This window comes from Lampris incognitus, chromosome 18 (assembly GCF_029633865.1).
Source record: "Lampris incognitus isolate fLamInc1 chromosome 18, fLamInc1.hap2, whole genome shotgun sequence".
NCBI classification, from domain to species: Eukaryota; Metazoa; Chordata; class Actinopteri; order Lampriformes; family Lampridae; genus Lampris; species Lampris incognitus.
Genome location: NC_079228.1, coordinates 14,548,427 through 14,570,392, shown reverse-complemented (window position 1 = coordinate 14,570,392; position 21,966 = coordinate 14,548,427). Strand labels below are relative to the sequence as shown.

General features: G+C 46.2%; 1 protein-coding gene across 1 annotated transcript; it reads right to left on the bottom strand.

Annotated features, from left to right (window-relative positions):
• Nucleotides 1-1,049: 1,049 nt before the first annotated feature.
• On the bottom strand, nucleotides 1,050-21,160 carry pdcd6ip (programmed cell death 6 interacting protein). Its single transcript, XM_056298331.1, is given in 19 exon segments — nucleotides 1,050-1,263; nucleotides 1,265-1,385; nucleotides 1,778-1,998; nucleotides 2,139-2,259; nucleotides 2,591-2,685; nucleotides 6,045-6,179; nucleotides 6,713-6,961; nucleotides 7,509-7,678; nucleotides 9,483-9,594; nucleotides 9,835-10,012; nucleotides 10,667-10,790; nucleotides 11,517-11,739; nucleotides 12,226-12,342; nucleotides 14,099-14,199; nucleotides 15,247-15,400; nucleotides 16,882-17,009; nucleotides 17,337-17,406; nucleotides 17,502-17,556; nucleotides 20,852-21,160. Coding segments are annotated over 19 exon segments (2,631 nt in total). The 5' UTR covers nucleotides 21,058-21,160; the 3' UTR covers nucleotides 1,050-1,212.
• Between the last annotated feature and the right edge of the window lie 806 nt (nucleotides 21,161-21,966).

Here is a 21,966-nt window from a genome sequence, read left to right as displayed (position 1 = left end):
GCCTGAAGTGAGTCGTGCTGCGCTGCCTGCAAAAGACCCGACTGCCCCCTGCTGGCTACCTCATGTAACACACACACACGCGTCTCAGACAGAGGACAAACGATGATATACAGGTTTTAATCACATTAGAATTGAACACCGCCCCCCTAAAAAAAACAAAAAAAAAAAACAAAAAAAGAGCATAAGGGTGCAATACAGTTTCTAGGTTACCACATACAGAGTCTTATTTATATATATTTATATTATAGAGCCATTTCTCCCGTGTCTATAGCCATGTACAGCCTCTGATTGTAAAACAGAAATATACCAACATTCCCTGGGAGAGTGAGAGAGTGAGAGAGAGAGAGAGAGAGAGAGAGAGAGAGAGAGAGAGAGAGAGAGAGAGAGAGAGAGAGAGAGAGGGAGGGGGGGAGAGAGAGAACGAAGTGAGCGAGCGAGAGAGGGAGGGTGGGGAGCAGATTGCTCCACAGTCATAATCTACATTAGAAAACCTACAGGCCTTTCGTTTTCATAGGTTTATACATCAGCAAAGAAGAATCAGTATTCATTACAAAAATAGGAATATAGGTGATAGAGAAGTGCTAGGGATTGCTTGGGTGGGGGGGAGCGTGGGTGCAGCTGTGCCCTTCTTTCAGTGAAATGACTGATAATGACCATCCACCCACCCACACGCTCCAAATCAGGAAACATGCCTATAGGTCACACCCCTTTCAGGAAGCACTACCCGAGTCCATTGCAGCTCCTCTAGTGTTGTACAGCAGTCCCAGCCCAGACAAAGGAATCAGTTACATTGGAAACCAGTTAAGATTTAAATTATAGAATCAAAATTATTAGAGGAGTAATTTACTAAAAAAAAAAAAAAAAAGGGGAAAAGAAAGGTATAGGTGAGAGGAGGGAGTTAGTGCAAGGGGTGAGCGAGGGGAGATGGGAGCTGAAGAGATGTCAGAGTGCAAACCAGTAAAGAGGATGAGTGGGGGTTGGGTGGGGGCTTCAATGACAGATGGACAGCAAAACTGGGGGTTAAGAAATGCAAAAGCAGCTGTTTTGGTCCCCCTTAACTTGGATTGATATGGCTATCATTAATGGGAGAGAAGGATGAAAGAGGAAGATTTGGTTGGTGGGGCAGCAATGGAGTGACTATTATTGCTGGGGGTATTAAGTTCTCTCCAGTTTGAGTTAAGGGGTGAGCGAAGGGGAATATATGGGGGAGAGTTATTGTTGGGGATAGTAGGGCTGTTGCTGGGGGGGCTGCTGGGGGGTAGCCTGGGTATGGCTGTCCGGCTGGGGGGGCTCCGGGGTAGCCCCCCTGTCCTGGAGTTGCCTGGTAGGGCATATAGGGCATGCTGTACTGGCCGTAAGCATAGGGATTGTAGCCCATAAGACATCTGGTAGTAACCTGCACACACATAATGAGGACACAAACCAGTGTTAGGCTGTCTGTCTGCAACTTTCATCAAGTTGTATCACAGATGTTTCAAGAGCCTTTGAATGCTAGTTAAGAGAGAAATGTGAGGTCAATTTCTTCATGTTCAACTTCACTGGAAAAAAAAATGCTGCCAACTCACTGGAGACACCCATGGATGTTCAGACTATTGACACAGTGGGTGGCAAATCATTTCCACTGACCAGATATTCATTTGGTTTTGATTTAATAACACTTCAATTACATTGTCAAGACCCTGTCAACATTAATCTTGTAGCTTAACAGAAGTGGATCTGATTGAGGAGCTGTTTACCACACCCCAACTTCGCTGTTAAGGAGAGAAACAGGATGAACGGGAAATGATGATGGATAACTCACCCTGGGTAGCCCTGGTAGGTGGGGTATGGCGGTCCCTGGGCCTGAGATGGCGGGGCCACAGGTTGGGGGTTGCCTGCGGTAGGGGCGTTGGGAGGTGGGTTGCTGGGGGTGATGGGGGCTGCCTGGGGGCTAAAGTTCGGAGGGGGGGGTCTGGCCGGGGGCTGAGGCTTTGCCTGGGGCTGCTGCTGGGGTGTTGACTGGGAATAGGGGAAGATGGAAAAGAGAGAGAGATAACAGGATAGGCAGGTAAGGAGAACAAGGGAGAAAGCGAGGTCAACGTTTAAACCATCAGCACTGCTTCTGAATTGCATCTGAGTCGTTATCATTGGCTACTCACAAAAACGGTCCTGGGTGCGGGGGTCGGGCCGGTGGCAGCAGCAGGGATGGGGTTACTCTGGTAGGCAGGAACATTGAAGGATGGTGCGCTGGGCTCTCGTGCGATGCTCTGCTGCAGCTCCCTAGAAATCAGCATCACAACATCACGAGACAACCGGAAAGAGACTAACATTCATTTAGCTGCACTGACGCCTCCCACCCGCCCCTACAGCTGAGAAAGTGCAGGAAGAAAAAAAACTGCATGCAATGAAAATTCATCATCTGGGCTCATTTCTTACCCTGATCTAGAAAATAACTGCATTTGCAATTTAGTATTCACTTTTGGAGACCTGTACTTGTCCATATGTGTGGCCAGTGCGAATAGGTAGTATAACTTTCCTTGTCAATGTGAGCTGTACTGACTACAAATCTGGGGGAAAATATGTTGGCTATCATCACCAGTGTGTTACATACTTCAGCAGTTCATCACGTTCTGTCTTGCGGGCAAAGACAATGTCGCTGCACTTGTTCTGGAACTTGAGCAGGATCTCTGTTAAGTCGTTATAAAACTGAAAAAAAAAGGCATAAGAGACCAAAAATAAGCAAAGATTATTAATATTACACACACACACACACACACACACACACACACACACACACACACACACACACAAGTTTTGTAAGTTGTGAGGTGGAGCCACCGTGGATCATACTTGTCGGTCCAGCACATCCCACAGACACTCAATCAGATTGAGATCTTGAGAATTTGGAGGCCAGGGCAACACCTTGAACACTTCCATCATGTTCCCCAATCCATTCCCAGAACAATGTGTGCAGTGTGGCAGGGCGCATTATCCTGCTGATAGAAGCCACTGCCATCAGGGAATACCATTGCCATGAAGGGGTGTACCTGGTCTGCAACGATGTTTAGGTAGGTGGTACGTGTCAAATTGACGTCCACATGAATGGATGGACCCAGGGTTTCCCGGCAGAACGTTGCCCAGAGCATCACACTCCCTCCACCGGCTTGTCATTTACCCACAGTGCATCCTGGTGTCATCACTTCCCAAGGTACGGCACACACGTACATGGCCATCCACATGATCTAAAGGAAAATGGGAGTCATCGGACCAGGCGAACTTCTTCCACTGTTCCAAGGTCCAGTTCCAATGCTCGTGTGCTCATTGTCGGCTCTTTCAATGGTGGACAGGGGTCATCATGGGCACTCTGAGCAGTTTGCGGCTACGCAGCAGGGTGTGATGCACTGTGTGTTGTGATACATTCCTCTTGTTATCCATCATTACAATTTTCTGTGACTTGTGCCACAGTAGACCGTCTTATCGGTTTAGACCAGAAGGGATAGCCTTCATTGCCCTCATGCATTGATGAGCCTTGGGCGCTCAACACCCTGTTGTCGGTTTGTGGTTTGCCCTCCACGGACCATTGGCAGTAGGTAATTACCACTGCCGACCGGGAGCACCCCACAAGCCTTGCCGATTGAGAGATGCTCTGACTCTGTCATCTGGCCATAACAATTTGGCCACTGTCAAAGTTGCTCAGGTCTTTGCTCCTGCCCACTTTTCTTGCATCCAACACATTGACTACGAGAACTGATTGTTCGCTTACCATCTAATCTACCTACTGTCCTCTGGTATCTGGCAGCAAGAGACTAAAGTCCTGAAAGTTGCGAGGTGGGGCCTCCATGGATCGGACTTGCTATTCCAGCACATCCCACAGATGCTCAATTGGATTGAGATCTGGAGAACATGGAGGCCAAGACAACAACTTGAACTCTTTGTCATGTTCCTCAAGCCATTCCTGCACAATTTTTGCAGTGTGGCAGGGCGCACTATCCTGCTGAAAGAGGCCACTGCCATCAGGGAATACCGTTACCATGAAGGGGTGTACTTGGTCTGCAACAATCTTTGGGTAGGTGGTGTGTCAAAGTAACATCCACATGAATGCTAAGACCCAAAGTTTCCCAGCAGAACATTGCCCAGAGCATCACACCGTCTCCACCAGCTTGCCTTCTTCCCATAGTGCATCCTGGTGCCATCTCTTCACCCGGTAAACGACACACACGCACCTGGCTGTCCACATGATGTAAAAGAAAATGTGATTCATCAGACCAGGCCATCTTCTTCCATTACTCCATGGTCCAGTTCTGCCCATTGTAGGTGCTTTCAGCGGTGGACACGGGTCATCATGGGCACTCGGGTTTGTGGCTACACAGTCCCATATGCAGCAAGCTGTGATGCACTGTGTTCTGACACCTGTCTATCATAGTCAGCATTAACATTTTTTTCCCTTTGGACCCCCCCCCCCCCTTTTCCACCCCAGTTGTATTTTTGGCCAATTACCCTACTCTTCCGAGCCGTCCCGGTTGCTGCTCCACCCCCTCTGCCAAGCCGGGGAGGGCTGCAGACTACCACATGCCTCCTCCCAATACATGTGGCGTCACCAGCTGCTTCTTTTCACCTGACAGTGAGGAGTTTCACCAGGGAGATGTAGCACGTGGGAGGATAACGCTATTCCCCCCCAGTTCATCCTCCCCCCGAACAGGCGCCCCGACCAACCAGAGGAGGCACTAGTGCAGCGAACAGGACACATACCCACATCTGGCTTCCCACCCGCAGACACAGCCAGTTGTGTCTGTAGGGACGCCCGACCAAGCCGGAGGTAACGCGGGGATTCAAACCGGCGATACCCATGTTGGTAAGCAACGGAATAGACTGCAACGCCACCCGGACGCCCGGCATTAACATTTTTTTTTCACAATTTGAGCTACGGTAACTCTTCTGTGGGATCGGACCAGACGGGCTAGCCTTCGCTCCTCATATGCATCAATGGGCCTTGGGCGCCATAACCCTGTCGCCGGTTCACCGGTTGTCCTTCCTTGGACCGCTTTTAGTAGGTACTGACCACTGCATACTAGGAAAACCTCACAATTCCTGCTGTTTTGGAGATGCTCTGACTCAGTCGTCTAGCCATCACAATTTGGTCCCTGTCAAAGTCGCTCAGATCCTTTTGCTTGCCAATCTTTCCTGCTTCCAACACATCAACTTCAAGAAGCGACTGTTCACTTGCTGCCTAATATATCCCACCCCTTGACAGGTGCCATTGTAACGAGATAATGTTATTCACTTACCTGTCAGTGGGTTTAACGTTTTGACTGATCGGTGTATATGCTAGCAGTGCTTCTCTTTTATATGTTACTTTTTATGTGTGGATTCCCCCGTTTTCTTTCCAAATGTACCCAGCCAATTACCCCACTCTTCCGAGCCATTCTGAGCTCTGCTCCACCCCCTCTGCTGATCCGGGGAGGGCTGCAGACTACCACGTCTCCTCCGATACATGTGGAGTCGCCAGCCGCTTCTTTTCACCTGACAGTGAGGAGTTTCGTCAGTGGGATGTAGCGCATGGGAGGATCACGCTATTCCCCCCAGTCCCCCCCCCCCCCCCCAAACAGGTGCTCCGACCGAGCAGAGGAGGCGCTAGTGGCGTGACCAGGATACATATCCACATCCGGCTTCCCACCCGCAGACATGGCCAATTATGTCTGTAGAGTCGCCCAACCAAACCGGAGGTAACACGGGGATTCGAACCACTGATCCCCGTGTTGGTAGCCAACGGAAGAGACCGCCACTCCACCCGGACGCCCTTATATGCTACTTCTGACCTACAAAACCTCCACCAGTGCAGTCAAAGTTACTTGTTAACCCGACAGTTAACAGTTATCAAGTTTGTGTCATATAGTGGAGAACCATCATTTCCTAACATTCTATCATCATCTTGCTCACTAGTACTGATGTTACATTTAATGTGGTCATTTTAAAACAACCCCGGATGAATTTCTCATAAGTACACATCTACTTGGTTGATAAATATGGTTCTGATTCCCTTGACTTTTCTGCCGTGTGGTAGGTACCTTGGTGCCTTCGCGCAGGTTGTTGCTAATCTCCACATAGCTGTCGTGGGCCGAGGCCAGCTTTTTCAGAACCTCCTCCCGGTCGTTGGCCTCAGAGTTGGACTGCTTAAGACTGCTGAACTCCTGATGGGAAGTCTGGCAGAGGATCACAGTTTCAAAAGGTTAAATTCTTGCCGTGTCACCGTGTAGGTTTCTGAGGTGTTTCTAAGCCCAAAAGAAGAGCGCTACTTAAAAATGAAAAACTCTTCTGATAAGCAGTCGGATGTAATTCTTTGAGTTGGTGACCAAATTTATTCATTTTGCCATGTCATGTTTATAACATATTGGTATAAGCAAATGTATTCACCCCATTCTATCAAAAACAGTCATATACAAATGGACTTATTTGTGTCAAAAGGTATTCTAAGCCTTTTTAAACTTTATCCATGCACCTTTATGTTAAAATGTGTTGCTGAATGAGTATTTGTGCTCTTAGATATTAGTTCTTTATGTATAATAATGTTTTGTGATACTTTATTTACTCACAAGGAAGTCTACAGAAGACAAGCTAGCAGGTAAAAATTCAGTATGTTGCTTTGGTACAACTCAGCCTCTCACCACTGCAGCTCCAACACGAAGAGCCATCAGTGCTTCTTTTTAAACGAGTTTGTGATTCTGTGCATGTGTACCTGTACTTCTCCCAGCAGCTCTTCCTGTCGACGGAGGCTGGCCTGTACCCTCTGGTTGTAGGCTCCATATGATTGGTCCAGCTGGCCAAGTGACAGCTGCTCCTCGTTGATGGCCCCGTCCTGGGCCAGGGCTGTCAGGAAACTGGAGGTCATGTCAAAGGTCACGGCCTTGATCTCTGCCTCCAGACTCTCTCTCTCCTTCTTCACCTCGTTGAGCTGGGCCAAATGGGAGCGCAGCACGTTTACTACCTGGGAAAGAAGGACGCAGACACACGCACACAGGATCAGAAGACGCACTAATGCAAATGTGTACTTCAAAAGACACACATATGCACAGTGATGCAGTTTTGGGTATGTTTTACTCACTTCTATTAATTCCCTGAGCCCTGAACCCTAACCTATCTAAAACAAGTTCGACATGGGACCCCTGCATATGCAACAGAAACTAAGAGCATGACACAGTCTAGACTGTCTCTTAAACCAAAGGCCAAACTGAAGGCAGTCAGTGCAAAGTCAGCTTGCAAAGTCAGCAAGACTAATAACAAATGGCACCACTCATGGCAAGACAGGTGTTTGTTTTGCAGTAATTGTGTGGTCACGTGGCACACTAAATGTGTTTGGACGAGGTTACCCCGACCCTACCCACTAAAACCTCCCTTAACTCCACTTTAATTCTTTTCTGACAAATATGAGCGTTTTTTATTTTTTCCCTCTCCAGCAAAGACAGTTGCAAACAGCTAAACACAGACAGGATGCAGAAAGAAGCAGGGACACATATGGCAACAGAGAGACAGACCTCGCTGCCTTGCAGTGTCTTGGCAGGGTTGGCGGAGGGGATGGCGGCGATGAGCTCGTTCTCTGGTTTACACAGCAGGGCGATCATGTCACAGTGGGTGTTGTAGCGCTCCCTCACCACCTGGTCTGCCTGCACCGCCTTGTCCAGCATGTTGCGGAAATCGGTGCCCTCTGCAGGGACGGAAAGAGAAAGACACACAGAAACAGAAAGAGAGAGAGAGAGAGAGAGAGAGAGAGAAGCTAGATTATTTAAACCGCCACCATTTGAAACAATGATCTTCACATCTTCCTAGCTGAACATATATGCAGGCTAAGCAAACATGTGTGACAGCTTTGTATCTTTATGTGCACGTGTGTACCCAAGGGTTAAAGTGGGCCTGAATGACCCGGAATGGCGTTCCGGCCCCTTCGACTAATAAGTAAGTAAATCTGATTGGGAGTTTCATACATAATAATGTCAAGCGGGTTCATTTTCCGTGTGCTGCAGCCTGGTGTTCCTTCCAGCTGACGGCATCGAGATGCTCACTCAACAAATCAGAGAGTAATGTCACCCCACAGCTCCGCCCCCACATTTAACACAGATCCTTTTTCCATTGTCATCCCTTCCCTTCAGCAGGCGTCGATACACCCGCGGTCATGGTACTTATGGTCAGCATCTATCTAGCTACAGAGGGGGAACGAGCGTAAATGAAGTTGCTTTTTTCTGGAATGGTAGGTCATTTCAAACGCAACGCGTCAAACACAGCTCAACAAATACCAGCAAATGCACAGGGTGTTTTATGTACAACCTCGGCTATCTGTCTTGCTAGTTACCAATACAGTAGCTGACACTTCGGCTAGCACTTCGGCTAGCTTAGCTAGCTAGAGTTGACGTTACGTCCCGCTCCGATGCAGAGCTAGCACGGGGGTGAGGAGCATAAAGTGCCCTCAAATTGGGATGAGTATTTCCCAGTTAGAAGTACATTATTAACATTAATGTGTGATAACTTCACTCTCAGAGACGGAGAAAGTTGTGAGAAAGAGAAGAAGGATTATTTTCAAGCGTAAGGACTGCGCAGCAAATGACATTTGATAAACTGGAAGAAATTTAAAACTTGCGAAAGTAATGTCATTCATTTTGTTTTTTTTAATCAGACAGTGGATATGTACATGATGTTTTTTTGATGTTATCTGATTAATTCAAATTCTGAAATGTTTGACAAATTAAATGATAATAATTTTTTGTGTTATTCAAAGGCTGTGTGGGAATACTGGACAGTTTAAAAAAGTGCAGGCTATGGAACTGGGTAGTTTGCAATATTGTGGTAAAGTTTACAGTAATGGACTATCCGGTATGGTGCAGGGCAGGCTGTGGGTCACTGTTAGGTTAGGTCCAGGTAGCAGTCAAGTTCTGAATGTAAGCTGAAGCGGTTTGGATAATGGATGGATGGACACTCTTGAATATCAATTGCCAAATTCCACTTTTATACTATGGCTAGGGGTTGGAAAGCAGCCATGATAGTATGATAGCCCATGTAACATCTCCTAATATATTGTAGAATGCAGTTGGCTAAATCCACAAAGAACAGTAAACCTAAGAGCCACAGCAGCAGCACAGCAGTAGAGTAGCAGCACAGACCAAACAAGTTCACCGGAGCTCACAGTACAAATCAAATTGGAAGTTATTTTGAGGTGAGTCATTTTTCCCTGCTGCACTGCTCCATCAGATCTAAGGGTTCCGTTCCATTCCATGTGGGACAATTTTAGTATGGCCGATACACCTGGCTTACATGTCTTTGGACTGTGGGAGAAAACCGACGCAGACACGGGGAGAACACGCAAACTCCACACAGGACGACCCCCAAGGTTGGACTACCCCGGGGCTCGAACCCAGGACCTTCTTACTGAGAGGCAACCACACCAACTACTGCGCCACCGTGCCGCCCATCTAAGGGTTCCCCCAACTGCAAAATCCCACTTTAACCCCTGTGTGTACCTGAACGGAGGGGCTTATAAAGGTCCCCAGAGGGAGTTCTGTTCCAGCGCTGGTTGAACTTGGTCCTTAGTTCGCTATCTGTTGTTTCTTCATCATTCAGCATCTTCAGAGACTGATAGACAAAGACACACACACCCAACTTCATTAGCAGAACACATACAAATGCCACTGACAACCCATGCTCGTAGTGAACCTTGACACATCTGCAGAGATTCTTTGGCTCATACACTGTGTACATACTTCATGACTGAACTCGTGTGGACAATTCTGGAGTTCAATACGAAATGTTAATATTATTCCTTTCTACAAAGGCAAATAGCAGCGTGTGTGTGTGTATATATACACCACCAACCTCATCCAGAATCTCTCTGTTACGGGTCAGCAGGTCTGGCAGGTCTTTGATTAGCTGTTCAATGCTCTGTAGTCCCCCTTGCTGAACGATGGCCCTGGCCTTCTCAGCAATGGATTGTGGGATAGAATCTCCTGACAGGTCCTCCAATGCCGCTGGCAGGTTCAGGGATGCCAACACCCTGACGGATGGTAACGCAACACCTCTCAGGATTATTCATTGCTGGTCACCGCATTAAAAGGTATCAGTACTCTATTTTGAGTATTAACATAAATATCAACGTTGATGACGTGACTGTTTTAGCTGTGTAGAAAACAAACCCTGAAAACACTGTGGAGCTAGTTCTTTGCTGTGGTTTTACATATAGTAGACTTAAAAGAGGCTTTATTCAGATATTCAGGGCAGCGTTTCCCAACCCAGTCCTCAAGGAACCTCTACCCTGCAGATTTTCATTGTAACCCTGCATAGGTAGCCCTGCTTGTACTTACTCAACCGATCATTTCACAGCACTTAATTATGAAAGATGTGCAACAGCTGACATAATTCACTGCTGATTGATTGAATAACTACAAACAGGTACCTATTCAGTGTTGCAAAGAAAATCTGCAGGATAGGGGTTCCTTGAGGACTGGGTTGGGAAACACTGATTTAGGGCACCACTTTTTCCAAAATACATGTACAAGCAGCAATACCCATCTACTCAAACAGGCACGCCTGTGCGCACACTAACATTAAAATACACAGACATCCAAACAGACCAGCCCACACATGGCTGTAAATACAGAGTACAGACACAGTGCACATGCACAGCAACACCAACACACATATATTATACCCATTGCAGAGGTTGGTGGCCTCCCTCATGGTTCCCACAAGTCTGTTGACAGTCTCAGCCTTCCTCTGGCTGTACACACTCATGGATTTCTGCACCGCCATGGGTACCATCTTCTCAAACAGATCTGAGGAGACACACACACATACGCAGTCCAATGAGTTTCAAGCGCAAACCGTTTTTAAAAAGACCCAAATTGGTAAAAAAAAACCAAAAAAAACAGAGTTACAGACAAAGCTCATCACTGCCACCTTTAAAGTTTGAGGTGACAAGCTTAGCTAGAGGACGAGTTCAGATGTGGGAGGAATTAAACAAGGAGGGCCTAGAACCTTCAGCTGTCACAGAGCACCATACAAAAACTACTACTACTACTACTACTACTTTCAGCTGCTCCCATTAGGGGTCGCCACAACGGATCATCCGTTTCCATCTCTTTCTGTCCTCTGCATCTTCCTCTGTCACACCAGCCACCTGCATGTCCTCTCTCACCACATCCGTAAACCTCCTCTTTGGCCTTCCTCTTTTCCTCTTGCCTGGCAGCTCCATATTCAGCATAGCACCATACAAAAACTGCCACGATAAAAACTGCCTCTGAATCTTGTTAAGTATCCTTTGTGGTTTGTGGTATTTGTGGAATTGCAAAAATGAGGTGACTGGGTGTCTTGACTGTTGTGCTTTTCTTTAATGTGCCATAATCAGGACCAAAACAGAAAAGGAATCTGCTGAACTGTCGCCTATCAGAAACAGCCAATGTTCAACTGCCGCCCAAAATCTTCCTGCCTACATTCAAACAACGTCTGTTTGAGAAGTGGAGTGTGTGTGTGTGGATTTTCTGTATCCCTGTGTTCCCCACCAGTGAATTTCTGGCTGAGCGGGGGTGTGATGACGGTGGCCTTGACTAGCGCCGCCTTGCCGATGTGCTCCAGGTCCTTGACTTCGGGCACGCGGTCGTGGTAGATGAAGTCATTGTCTTTCTTGGCAGCAGTCAGGGCGCGGTTGATCTTGTCACTTAGGTCCTTGACGCTCACGTACTCATCGTAACGGGACGCCACCGTCTTCACCAGCTCCGCCGCGTGCTAGAGGGACCGAGAGAGAAATGCAAAGGGCAGGACGGAGGGAAGGAAGGGAGGATGGAGTCATCTGCAAATCATGTAGAACACTGTAGAAGCATTGTAGAAAAACCTGGAAGCCAGTTCAATTCACAATTTTTAGACACTACCCGAGGTCCTCAACACCTGTTGCCTCCTCCACTCGAATAAAAACAAAAGGGTGACCATCACAACAGAGAGCTTCCTGCTCTATGTGCGAGGCTCAGCCCAATTTCGCCACATGAAGACACTGTTACATAACCTCACACGAACAGGACAACTTTTGGATCCGTGGAAACATAAAATCCTGGTGAAAATCAGTTTAAACCGAGTTGCTCCTTTAAAAAAACATCTGGGTATTTTTCGGTGAAAATCGGTAAAACGAAAACCGAAAACACCGAGCCTGGTCTACGTGCAACGGATGAGTTGAGACAGCGTGGGACCGTATGTGTCGGCCGTGCAAATGCTTCTTACCTGCAGGCGAGCGATTTCCTCTCCGAACCGCTTCTTCTGCTTGGCCAGGATGCTGTGGTGCAGTTCAGCATTCGCCTGCATGATGCAGTGCTTTGCTGCCAACACCGGCAGCACTTCCTGAAAATAAAAATACTAACCAGGGAGAGGCAACCACAGAGCAACACACACAGGCAGACACAAACAGGTATATAGATATATATGTTTACACACACACACACACACACACACACACACACACACACACACACACACACACCCACAAAATGGCAAGGCAAACAACAAAACGACACAGACGCACACCAGCAAGGTCAAATCACAAGTGACGTTACAAAAGCCAACCATGTACAGGGCACAGGCAGTTGGGAGTGCACGCACACACACAAACACACACACAAACCAAACACCACCAGCACCACCGCCACCACGAGGGATGCAGGAAGAAGGGAAGACAACGAGAAAGAGAACAGAACAGGCCATGAGTGTATTAACTTTCCAGCAACATCTGCTCAAACCTTCCCTAGCCAAGTATGGGCGCATGTGTATTGATTTGTTATCAGGCGGAAAGTGGGGGGGTTGGGGGCTGAGGCAGCAGCTCAAATGATCCCAATACCCTGACACCTGTTTCCCTTCCCTGCTCCCACACACGCACGCATGCACAGTTGCATACACACACCTGATTTAAGCTTGAAATGCCCCCTTACAAACATATGAAAATCGATTCGTGCACAGATGCCGGGCGTGACAGGTGACTGGAGAAACAGGTCCGGCACACGGTCTTATCACACACCAGCAGGACACGAAAGAGCAAAAGCGGAAGAGTTTCTGACCACAGATGCGATGCTTTTTTCTTTTCATTCTCCTCCGATTTGTCAAATGATTCCTTATCTGGCTCTGAAGTGGAGGCCGGGGTATTTGTGGGTGTGTGTGGTGTGTGTTTAGTGGTCATGCTGTGAGACAGGTCAGTAAGAGCTCACAGGAAACCCCTACAGGAAACCCATCATTAGATGGAAGGAAACCGATCAGTACGGTGAGAACAAGCTCATCAAAATGCAGTTTAAAAGAGAGGAAAAAAAAAACAAAAAAAAAAACAGAATGAAAACAGAACAAAAACGGACCAATGAGGACAGACAGAAGTTGGGCTTTGGACAGTCCCACAGCCTGAGTACCACTCTTCAGTTGTGTTTCTCACAAGAACACACAGACATAATGTACACATATTACCCACAATCACTCACTCAAAGACAATCAAGCGGACGCAATCCAGACTGTGTGCACATCTTCATCATACTGTAAATGTAGGTGGTACACCTGCCAATGCCCCCCCCCCATTTTCTCCCCAATTGTATCTTTTCACCAATTACCCCACTCTTCCGAGCCGTCCCGGTCGCTGCTCCACCCCCTCTGCCGATCCGGGGAGGGCTGTAGACTACCACATGCCTCCTCCCATACATGTGGAGTTGTCAGCCGCTTCTTTTCACCTGACAGTGAGGAGTTTCACCAGGGGAACATAGCGCATGGGAGGATCACGCTTTCCCCCCCAGTTGCCCCTCCCCCCGAACAGGCACCCCGACCGACCAGAGGAGGCGCTAGTGCAGTGACCAGGACACATACCCACATATGCAGGCTTCCCACCCGCAGACACGGCCAATTGTGTCTGGAGAGACGCCCGACGAAGCCAGAGGTAACACGGGGATTCGAACCGGCGATTCCCATTGCTGAAAGTTACTGTGCTGACGGAATATCCCACTACATGAGTGCATGTGGATGTGTGTGTGTCGGTATGCGAGTGAGGAATTTAACGTGTGTGTGTGTGTGTGTGTGTGTGTGTGTGTGTGTGTGTGTGTGTGTGTGTGTACGTGTTTCCTTTACATACCTTGGGAAGATTCTCTTTGTACTGGCATTGTTTAAAGGCATCGCCATAGAAGTCTGCTGCCTGATTGGCCAGCTTCGCAATGATGGCGTCTTTCATCTTATCTGTCGGGTTAAAAGTGACCTTTAACCTTGTGCTTGCTTATCAAACACAGTGTGCAGCACAAGTCACTCCAGTTCCAAAATCTACACGACACTAGCTGCCTTAAATTTTTTTCTTTGACACTGCATAAATAACGGAACCAGCTGCAATATGAATCAGACAACTGTTTGATTTGGCTCGCCCTTCTGTTTGCATTTCCACAAACCAGTTCATTCAGAGACAGTTCAGCCTCTCTCCTGTCCTGCGCTGGAAAGACCTAACACTAGAACGACCGGCATTTCACTCCTACCTTAAACGACCACGGGCGTTCTAAATGACCGCAGGTTTTAATTATTATTATATTATAATTATATTATATTAATTATATTATTATAATATTCTGTCAAGATAAATTCCCAATTGAGTTATTCATGCATGCATTTGTTAGTATGTCTGTAAGGGAAACAACTGACACCAAAATTAAAATTTTAACAACTTTAATACTATTTTTCAAACAATTTAAAATGGCCACTGTCCAACGCCTGTAAATACTGCAACGCTTCGGTGGTAGTCATGGTGCGTCTGAAACGGCGTCTGTACCCAGACATGTTGGCAATAATCACAAATCAAGTTTAGACTGGTACTCTGCACTGGAGGATGCTAGTGTGTTTCTAGGACAGAGCAATGAACCTCGCAAGGGAAATGATGCGCACACGATCACGTGCAAATTAGGTGCAGTCGTTTAAGCTAGATCTTATCATAACTTTTTTTTGTGCAATTGATCTGAAACTCATATTAATGCAAATATATGCATCTTTAGGAGCATTCAGGGAGCGGCAGGTCTGTATCTTTTTTTTTTCCCCCACTAAGTTATTAAACCTTGAAAATCCAAACGGTCATAACGACCGGGTTGGTCGTTCTAGTGTTAAGGAGTAATGCATACCACAAGACTCCACGTACTTCCCCTCAACTACTACATTGTGTTTGGTTGTACAGTGGCGTAACCGCTGCTTGGCTGCACCATAAAAGAGAATACCACATGTGTTTGCGCATGTGTGTCCTGTGTGTACCTGAGGTGGCTTTGAGGAAAAAGACCTCCTGGGCCTGGGCGAGCATGATGAGGCTGAGGGTGCCTGTGGTCTCAGGGGAGATGTCCATGGTGGGCTCCCTGTTCAAAGCTGACAGCACTGTGTCCTTAATGTGGCCAAATGCTCCACTGGCCAACTAGATAGACGGAGAGAGAAGAGATTGGTAAACAGAGAGAGAGGAAAAATGGACAGACACAAAGGATACAGAGGCATCACGTATCATGAGAATCATATCATATTGCTATTAACTTAGGATGCTGGTTGATATTTAATCGGCAAAAATAAATACACATATGAACAAAACAGTACTTTCATTCATTACGGTACCCTGATACCAATATACTTGAGGTTTGATCAGCAAAATGCATTTCTGTATTTTAATGGTGCCATGTTTGAGCGTAACTCTAGTATGTGATAATAAAAAGGGAAGAAGGTGTTAATCAGTTGCAGGTCAGGGAACATTTACAAGAGATTCAGTGGAAACTGCGAATAGTGACCACACCCGTCCCGGCTGATATAAATACTATAAGCAGTCGATCACTTTAAGCAAAGTTGTTGTTGTTTTTTTTTATTTTTATGATTAGCTACTTGAGATGACACATTAAATAAACATGATGTAATTAAGCAATATCACACGAGAGGGAGTGCTGTTATACTGAATATCAGCACGGCTGTGAGTCGGTCGTAGATACGAGGCCGCAGGCCGAGTACCGAAGATAATCACAGCCGTGCTGATATTCAGTATAACAGCACTCCCTCTCGTGTGATATTGCTTTTATACAAGAGTTCTACAATCGCCATTTATTAGTTAACAGTAATAAGCGACAACAGATTACAATTTGTTTGTTTAATAATTTATTTAGCTCCGCCAACAAATAGTTCCAGCGCTCTTGAACTTGGACCGTTGCTAGGCAACCTGAACACAAACATTTTCCTGCACAGCTTGCTACTTTGTATAGGTCTACACACTGTTAATGTAGCCTAATTAACAGTTATTAGTAGAACACCTGTGCGGCGGAGTGATACATATAGTTAAAAGTCCCAGTGCTGTTATACTGAATATTAGCACTCATGGAATGCCTCTTGTCCAATCAAATGACCTGGTTGGAACTAACTGTTGTATAACAAGATATAACTTCTACTGGATTTAATTGACAGAAAGACAGCAGTCTACTGTTGGCAACTGCATTGTGTACTGCTTCAAATACTTCAACCAGGAATTCAAGAATAGAGTATGGGTTAAAGTAACATCACTTAGTCTTGCGTAAAGTACATTTTTAATAACAGTAGGATGAGGTCTGATAATGAAAGGAAGTCTCTGCCACTCTAGGCTATCATTATTTCGGAGGTGTATTTTAGGATTCGTAGTGGTGCTGTTCAGTATTATGTGACTAAGTGAAAATATAAACATTTTAAAATGAGATTTTCTGATTTCCCATGTATGAAAAACACAAAATGATCACTTCAAGTAGACTGCTTGATCACAATATCCAGATTTTTTAAACAGTCTTAGGTCCGGTGACTTTTGGTCAGTATAAGCCATGGATCACTATACCTGTGATCATGATAAGTGGTTTCCACTGTATTAGCACTGGACTACATGTGGGCCAGTTCTACCTGATAGTATTTGGCTGCAGCCTTCAGTCCCTCATCACTGTCCAGGTTCTGCTCTGAGGCGATTTGACTGGCCAGCGCCGCTCCATTAAACAACACACATGTCTTCTCATAGCCCAGACTCGCCAAGGCTGCAACACACACACACACACACACACACACACACACACACACATATTACAACTGACACACAGGTCATCGCTGTCTCACACCTACACACACTCCAGCGGCAACTTCTCAACAAATGTCAGCGACATAACCTGTCAGTCCTGTTTTCCAATGCAGCGCTAAATAGGAATATGAAATGGGATTGGCATACTTTCAAAGGCTGTCATGTAGTGGCAGCATGCACAGTAATACTATTGTGTTAGTGTCAGATTGTGTGTGTGTATGTAGAGGCATTGCCTGAAGGTGTGCATGCACTGATACGAGCACGCGTGATAAGAGGTTGCCCTTACCGAGCTTCACCGAGCCTCCAAAAAGCGACCCTTTGTCGAAGGCATCTTTCCATGTGAAGGCTAAGCAGAGCTGTAGGGGCAGAGAAAGATTTTTTTGTTAAAGTCTTTTTTCTTCTTCTTGGCAAGTGTAACACACATGCACACACCTATTAATTAGCCAATTACCTGGTTTTCAGAGAAGGGAAACTTCGGCTCTACAGCGCACAGCTGGTCATAGTATCTGCAAAACAGAAAAAAAGGGGATAAGATTTAAACCCTGTTTGAGTCTAAATGGGAAATTGGGCTGCAGTTGCTCTGATGTACACTAAAAAAATATAGGTTTTCTTTATTTTTCTTCATTCAAGTTAAAAATCTGTGATTTTTCTCCATTGATACATAGTTATTTTATCCATCTGGGCCATGGAGTGAGGTTACATAATACTAACTGGCATCTTCACTGTGGTTGGAGACTTTCTCCACATAATGCTGCTGACATTTTTGACTGGGCAGGACGAGCACTGGTGTGGTGACAAACACGTTCCTTCTCAAACAGGAAAAAGCACTGAAATGAGGTGATGATGCTTCTTTTGGACGGTTAATCTACCCATTCTACAATCAATATTACTCCCATATGGTTTGATGTAGTTTGTAATACATTAGATTGTCTGTGTTAGCGTTGGTCCAAGAACGCCATTTTTACAAGGGTGGGAAGTGTTTACTGTTGAGCTGACGGCACACAATGGCTGCTCCACCTTGTTCATAGCGCTCGCTGCCAGAGGGAAGGATAGATTGGGGTAAATCACAGATTTCAGCTTTAATTTTGGATGTTACTTTGACAGACACACTAAATCACAAGTTACAATGTGGCGCAAAACAACGCTTGCCACACAAAACACTTGGATGAGAGCATAAAGATGATCTACAAGCAAGCAACTGGGTTAAAAGCGAGCGCTGCGTATGACTTAACCAGTGTATTCTGAGTTGAAGAAACTCGGCTGCTTTCAACACATGACAAATGACAGTGAGTCAGAGAAAAATATTGGGAAAGACAAGTACACACTGGCGTGTACGGGCGCGTGCACACAGACGTGAAGTGCGCACACGCATACTTGCAGACACACAGATTGACAAAACAGTGCCTACTCAGCAACAGTGGCCGCTACCTCCTATCTGTGCCAGCGATGTGGGACACTCTATTTTAGGCAGTGAAAACATCCAGAAGGTCTAGACTGGAAATCCCCGACTTCCAGTTGGTAAGAGTCAGGTAAGAGTACAGAGTGGACTACAACAAACAAACAAAAACAAAGACCGGTTTTCTGTGGGAAGTGATCCCCTTCAGGGACAGAAGGACACACATGAAAACAGAGACGAGGTGTGCCTCTTGGTTGGCAAACGGAGGGGAGGAGACAAACGTTCAGGACCAAACAATGGTTACCACAGCAACACAATAGTTGTCTGCCTGCTGGCCTGTGAAAGGGATAGGGCCTATCACCATAGCTACCTGGCACATGGCTAGCGGAGGAGACGAGGGGACAGCCAAAGAGTTACAATGCTAACATTCAGCTGTGGCACCCACTGTCAATAGCATAGTTGCGCTAGCGTCCACCTCTTTCCTCCAAGTTTAGTCGCATGCTAAGTGTTTACTGACAAGAATTTCTCCTGTGTGCATCATTTCGCTCCGCTTTCATTGATCGATGACAAACTTAGATTCTATAGTTGCCAGACACCTAACAAACAAAAACAAATGATGTATAATCTGACCAAGGGCACCGGGAGTAGTCGCTTTTGCCTCACAATGGATATCATTGGTTATTTACAGTTATAGCCATCTTCCTGCTTTGACCTGGTAGACGTGTACATCTTGTGTTGCACAGAAGAAATAAGTTTATTGTCGTACAACACTATTCAGAAATAGTCACTGCAAGGTCAATATCATGCTGCAGTTAGATAGATTGTCCGTGTGTAGTTTCAGTCTAGAAATCCTCCAGTCCACACCACACAGTGGCTGAGCAGAAAGAAAAGCTAACATTCTGCACAACTCAAAGCTTCGCCACTCTCCAATCCTATCAGCTGGGCTCACACCCGCACATCATATTAAATCTCAGTAAGCACCATTATCTTTCAGAGTCTAACATAAAGTCGAGTCTTGGCAATGGCCAGGCAGTTTGACTTAGCACTGTGGTTAGACGGTAAGTTATGGTACAGGAAAATGTGGGATGGGCCCTCGCACAGCACATCGCTGACTACTCATATATTGGGGAAACCCTTTGCAAAGACAAAATGATGAGTCACAGACATCTAACAGAGAAAAGAAAGAGGGAGAAAATTCCAGGCCATGCTTACATCATTGATGAATGGAGCAGGGTTTTTATATTCAACCCATCATATCTGGGTTTTCTTGTGCAAACTTAATAGTAAAGGAGTTTTTCCATACACCTTTTATGATATCGGATTTGCTTCAAGACAGGACTGCACAGTCGATGTCTGTAAAATCAAAAATATGGCCATGGTGGGTGGACCAAGGGATACAATGAGGAACTTTGATAAAACAAATCTCATTTATATTCCTGACATAGTTCCTCTATGCAAATCAGTCATACTTGCACTCCTACGCTCTGTAAATATATATATATATATATATATATATATATATATATATATATGGCATGTAAGCTATGTGTTATATGGCCAAAGCAAGTCTAAAAACCAACAATCATAACCACATCTGCTTGTAAGGGTCACATCGGCCAAACCCGCAGCCCACGTCACCACCGCTCCCTTCCTCTCTGTCAACTTGTACACCAGTACAGTTATTAATTCCACATATCTCCATCCACACATCTCCACCCAACTGACCCTGGCTGCTGAGAAGGTAAACCGCTGTATTCTGCCATGCAACGCCGTTCACGTGGCTGAAAGTGGACTGGAGGACCTAAATATGGACAAGAGCACTCTGAGGAGAAAGATCTGGAGCTCTCCTCGCCGGTTACGTCAGTAGCCACGTCTGCTGAGGCATACGTCATATTACACTTTTGACCACTTCTTCGGCTTCTGAGGTAATACCGCTCATTGCGTAGTATTGTCTGCACTACGCTGACAAGTCTGCTGATCTTCTGGACGGATTCGTCGCAGAAAACATCTTGATACTCAGGTCAAGCGACGACCCGCGGGCAGATGACGCAGGCAATTCAGCTTCCAACATGTAAATATTACACATACATACAATGTGGGTCGGTGTATTTTAGACGACCGTGTCAACGCTGCCGAGCCGGTGGCAACGAGATACCGACAGAAATATGACTCATACCTAACAAGGGTGGGAAAGGCAGGCCGAGGAAGGAAGAAGAAGAAAAAGGGACTAGCGTTAGCTTGACTAACTTTAGCAGACAACAGTAGCCGCTAGCTCACACATCTGGGTACGTCAAAAACGACTTTTGCTGTTCCCTATTCGGGTATTAAGGTGGATAAGCAACGAGTAAGCAAGCCAGCAAGCAAGCAAGGGAGGAGAAGTGAAGCGGAACAACGGGTCGTCAAACCTCAGGAGGACCTCCAGGGAGCTCTCGTGTTTGTCCAGCGGCCTCCCCAACGCGTTCTTGCGGAGCTTGTTCAACTCCTCCAAGGCGCGTAGATACTCCGCTTGCTCCTCGACACCTGGATACGTCGCCGTGATGAATTTCGACAGCGGTTTCACCAGATCCACCTCGGAGGATTTCTTTAACGGGACTGATATAAACGTTGCCATTCCGGCCCGCAAGAAGAAGAAGAAATGTAAATTAAATAGGGTCAACTCCGGAGGCTCGCTGCCGAATCGGACAAAAACAACAGCCCGCGATCCACTTCCTGGGTTCCGCCGTGCGACGTCAGACGCCGTTACGTAGCACACTTGGGGACCACTGCGCAGACTCGGCGATGTTTACTCGGCGGGGCGGGGCGGGGCGGGGCGGGGGGCGGAAATGGGAAACCTTCTGGAACAGCGGCTGCGACGTCTAAGACCAAGCTTTGTTGTTTCGCTACTATGTTTCTGATTGGTCTTGGAGGTGACGAAGACGCGCTGTTAGGCTACTGGGACTGCATGCTTAGGGCTGGGAGATGTTGACAAAATCAAAACATTTTTGTCCTAATCCCTCATATATCTGTGATATTTTGTGGATGACTAACGGTGCTTTAATGATATTTTTACACACATTTTTGAGATGATCAATAATGTGGCTATGATGACCGAGATTATAGGAATTCATTGTTCACCTCACTCAGCCAAAACGGCCAAGCTCAGAAAAACGTCACTTTACTGTAAGCGCAGCCTTTAAGACAAGGGAAGACAACATTTCAGCTATAAGGCAGACCATATTTAGTCTTATGTCACAATATCAATATATTGCCCAGCTGTGTTGCCAAGGTCAACATAATCAAGAAGCACACAGTTCATTTGTTATGAAATCATTTATTTTCAGCACAGGTGGTTGTGTACATCCCCAGCATATGGTACTGTGCACATCATGAGAAGCATCATCGTCGACATTAGGCAGTACATAAACTCTGATCACATCTCCTATTCACTCACACACACACACACAGAGGGTAGTGTCTGATTGTTTACTGGACTAGGCCAATTTCTTGGTACCAATCCACTCTGCAGTCATTAAATTCATTA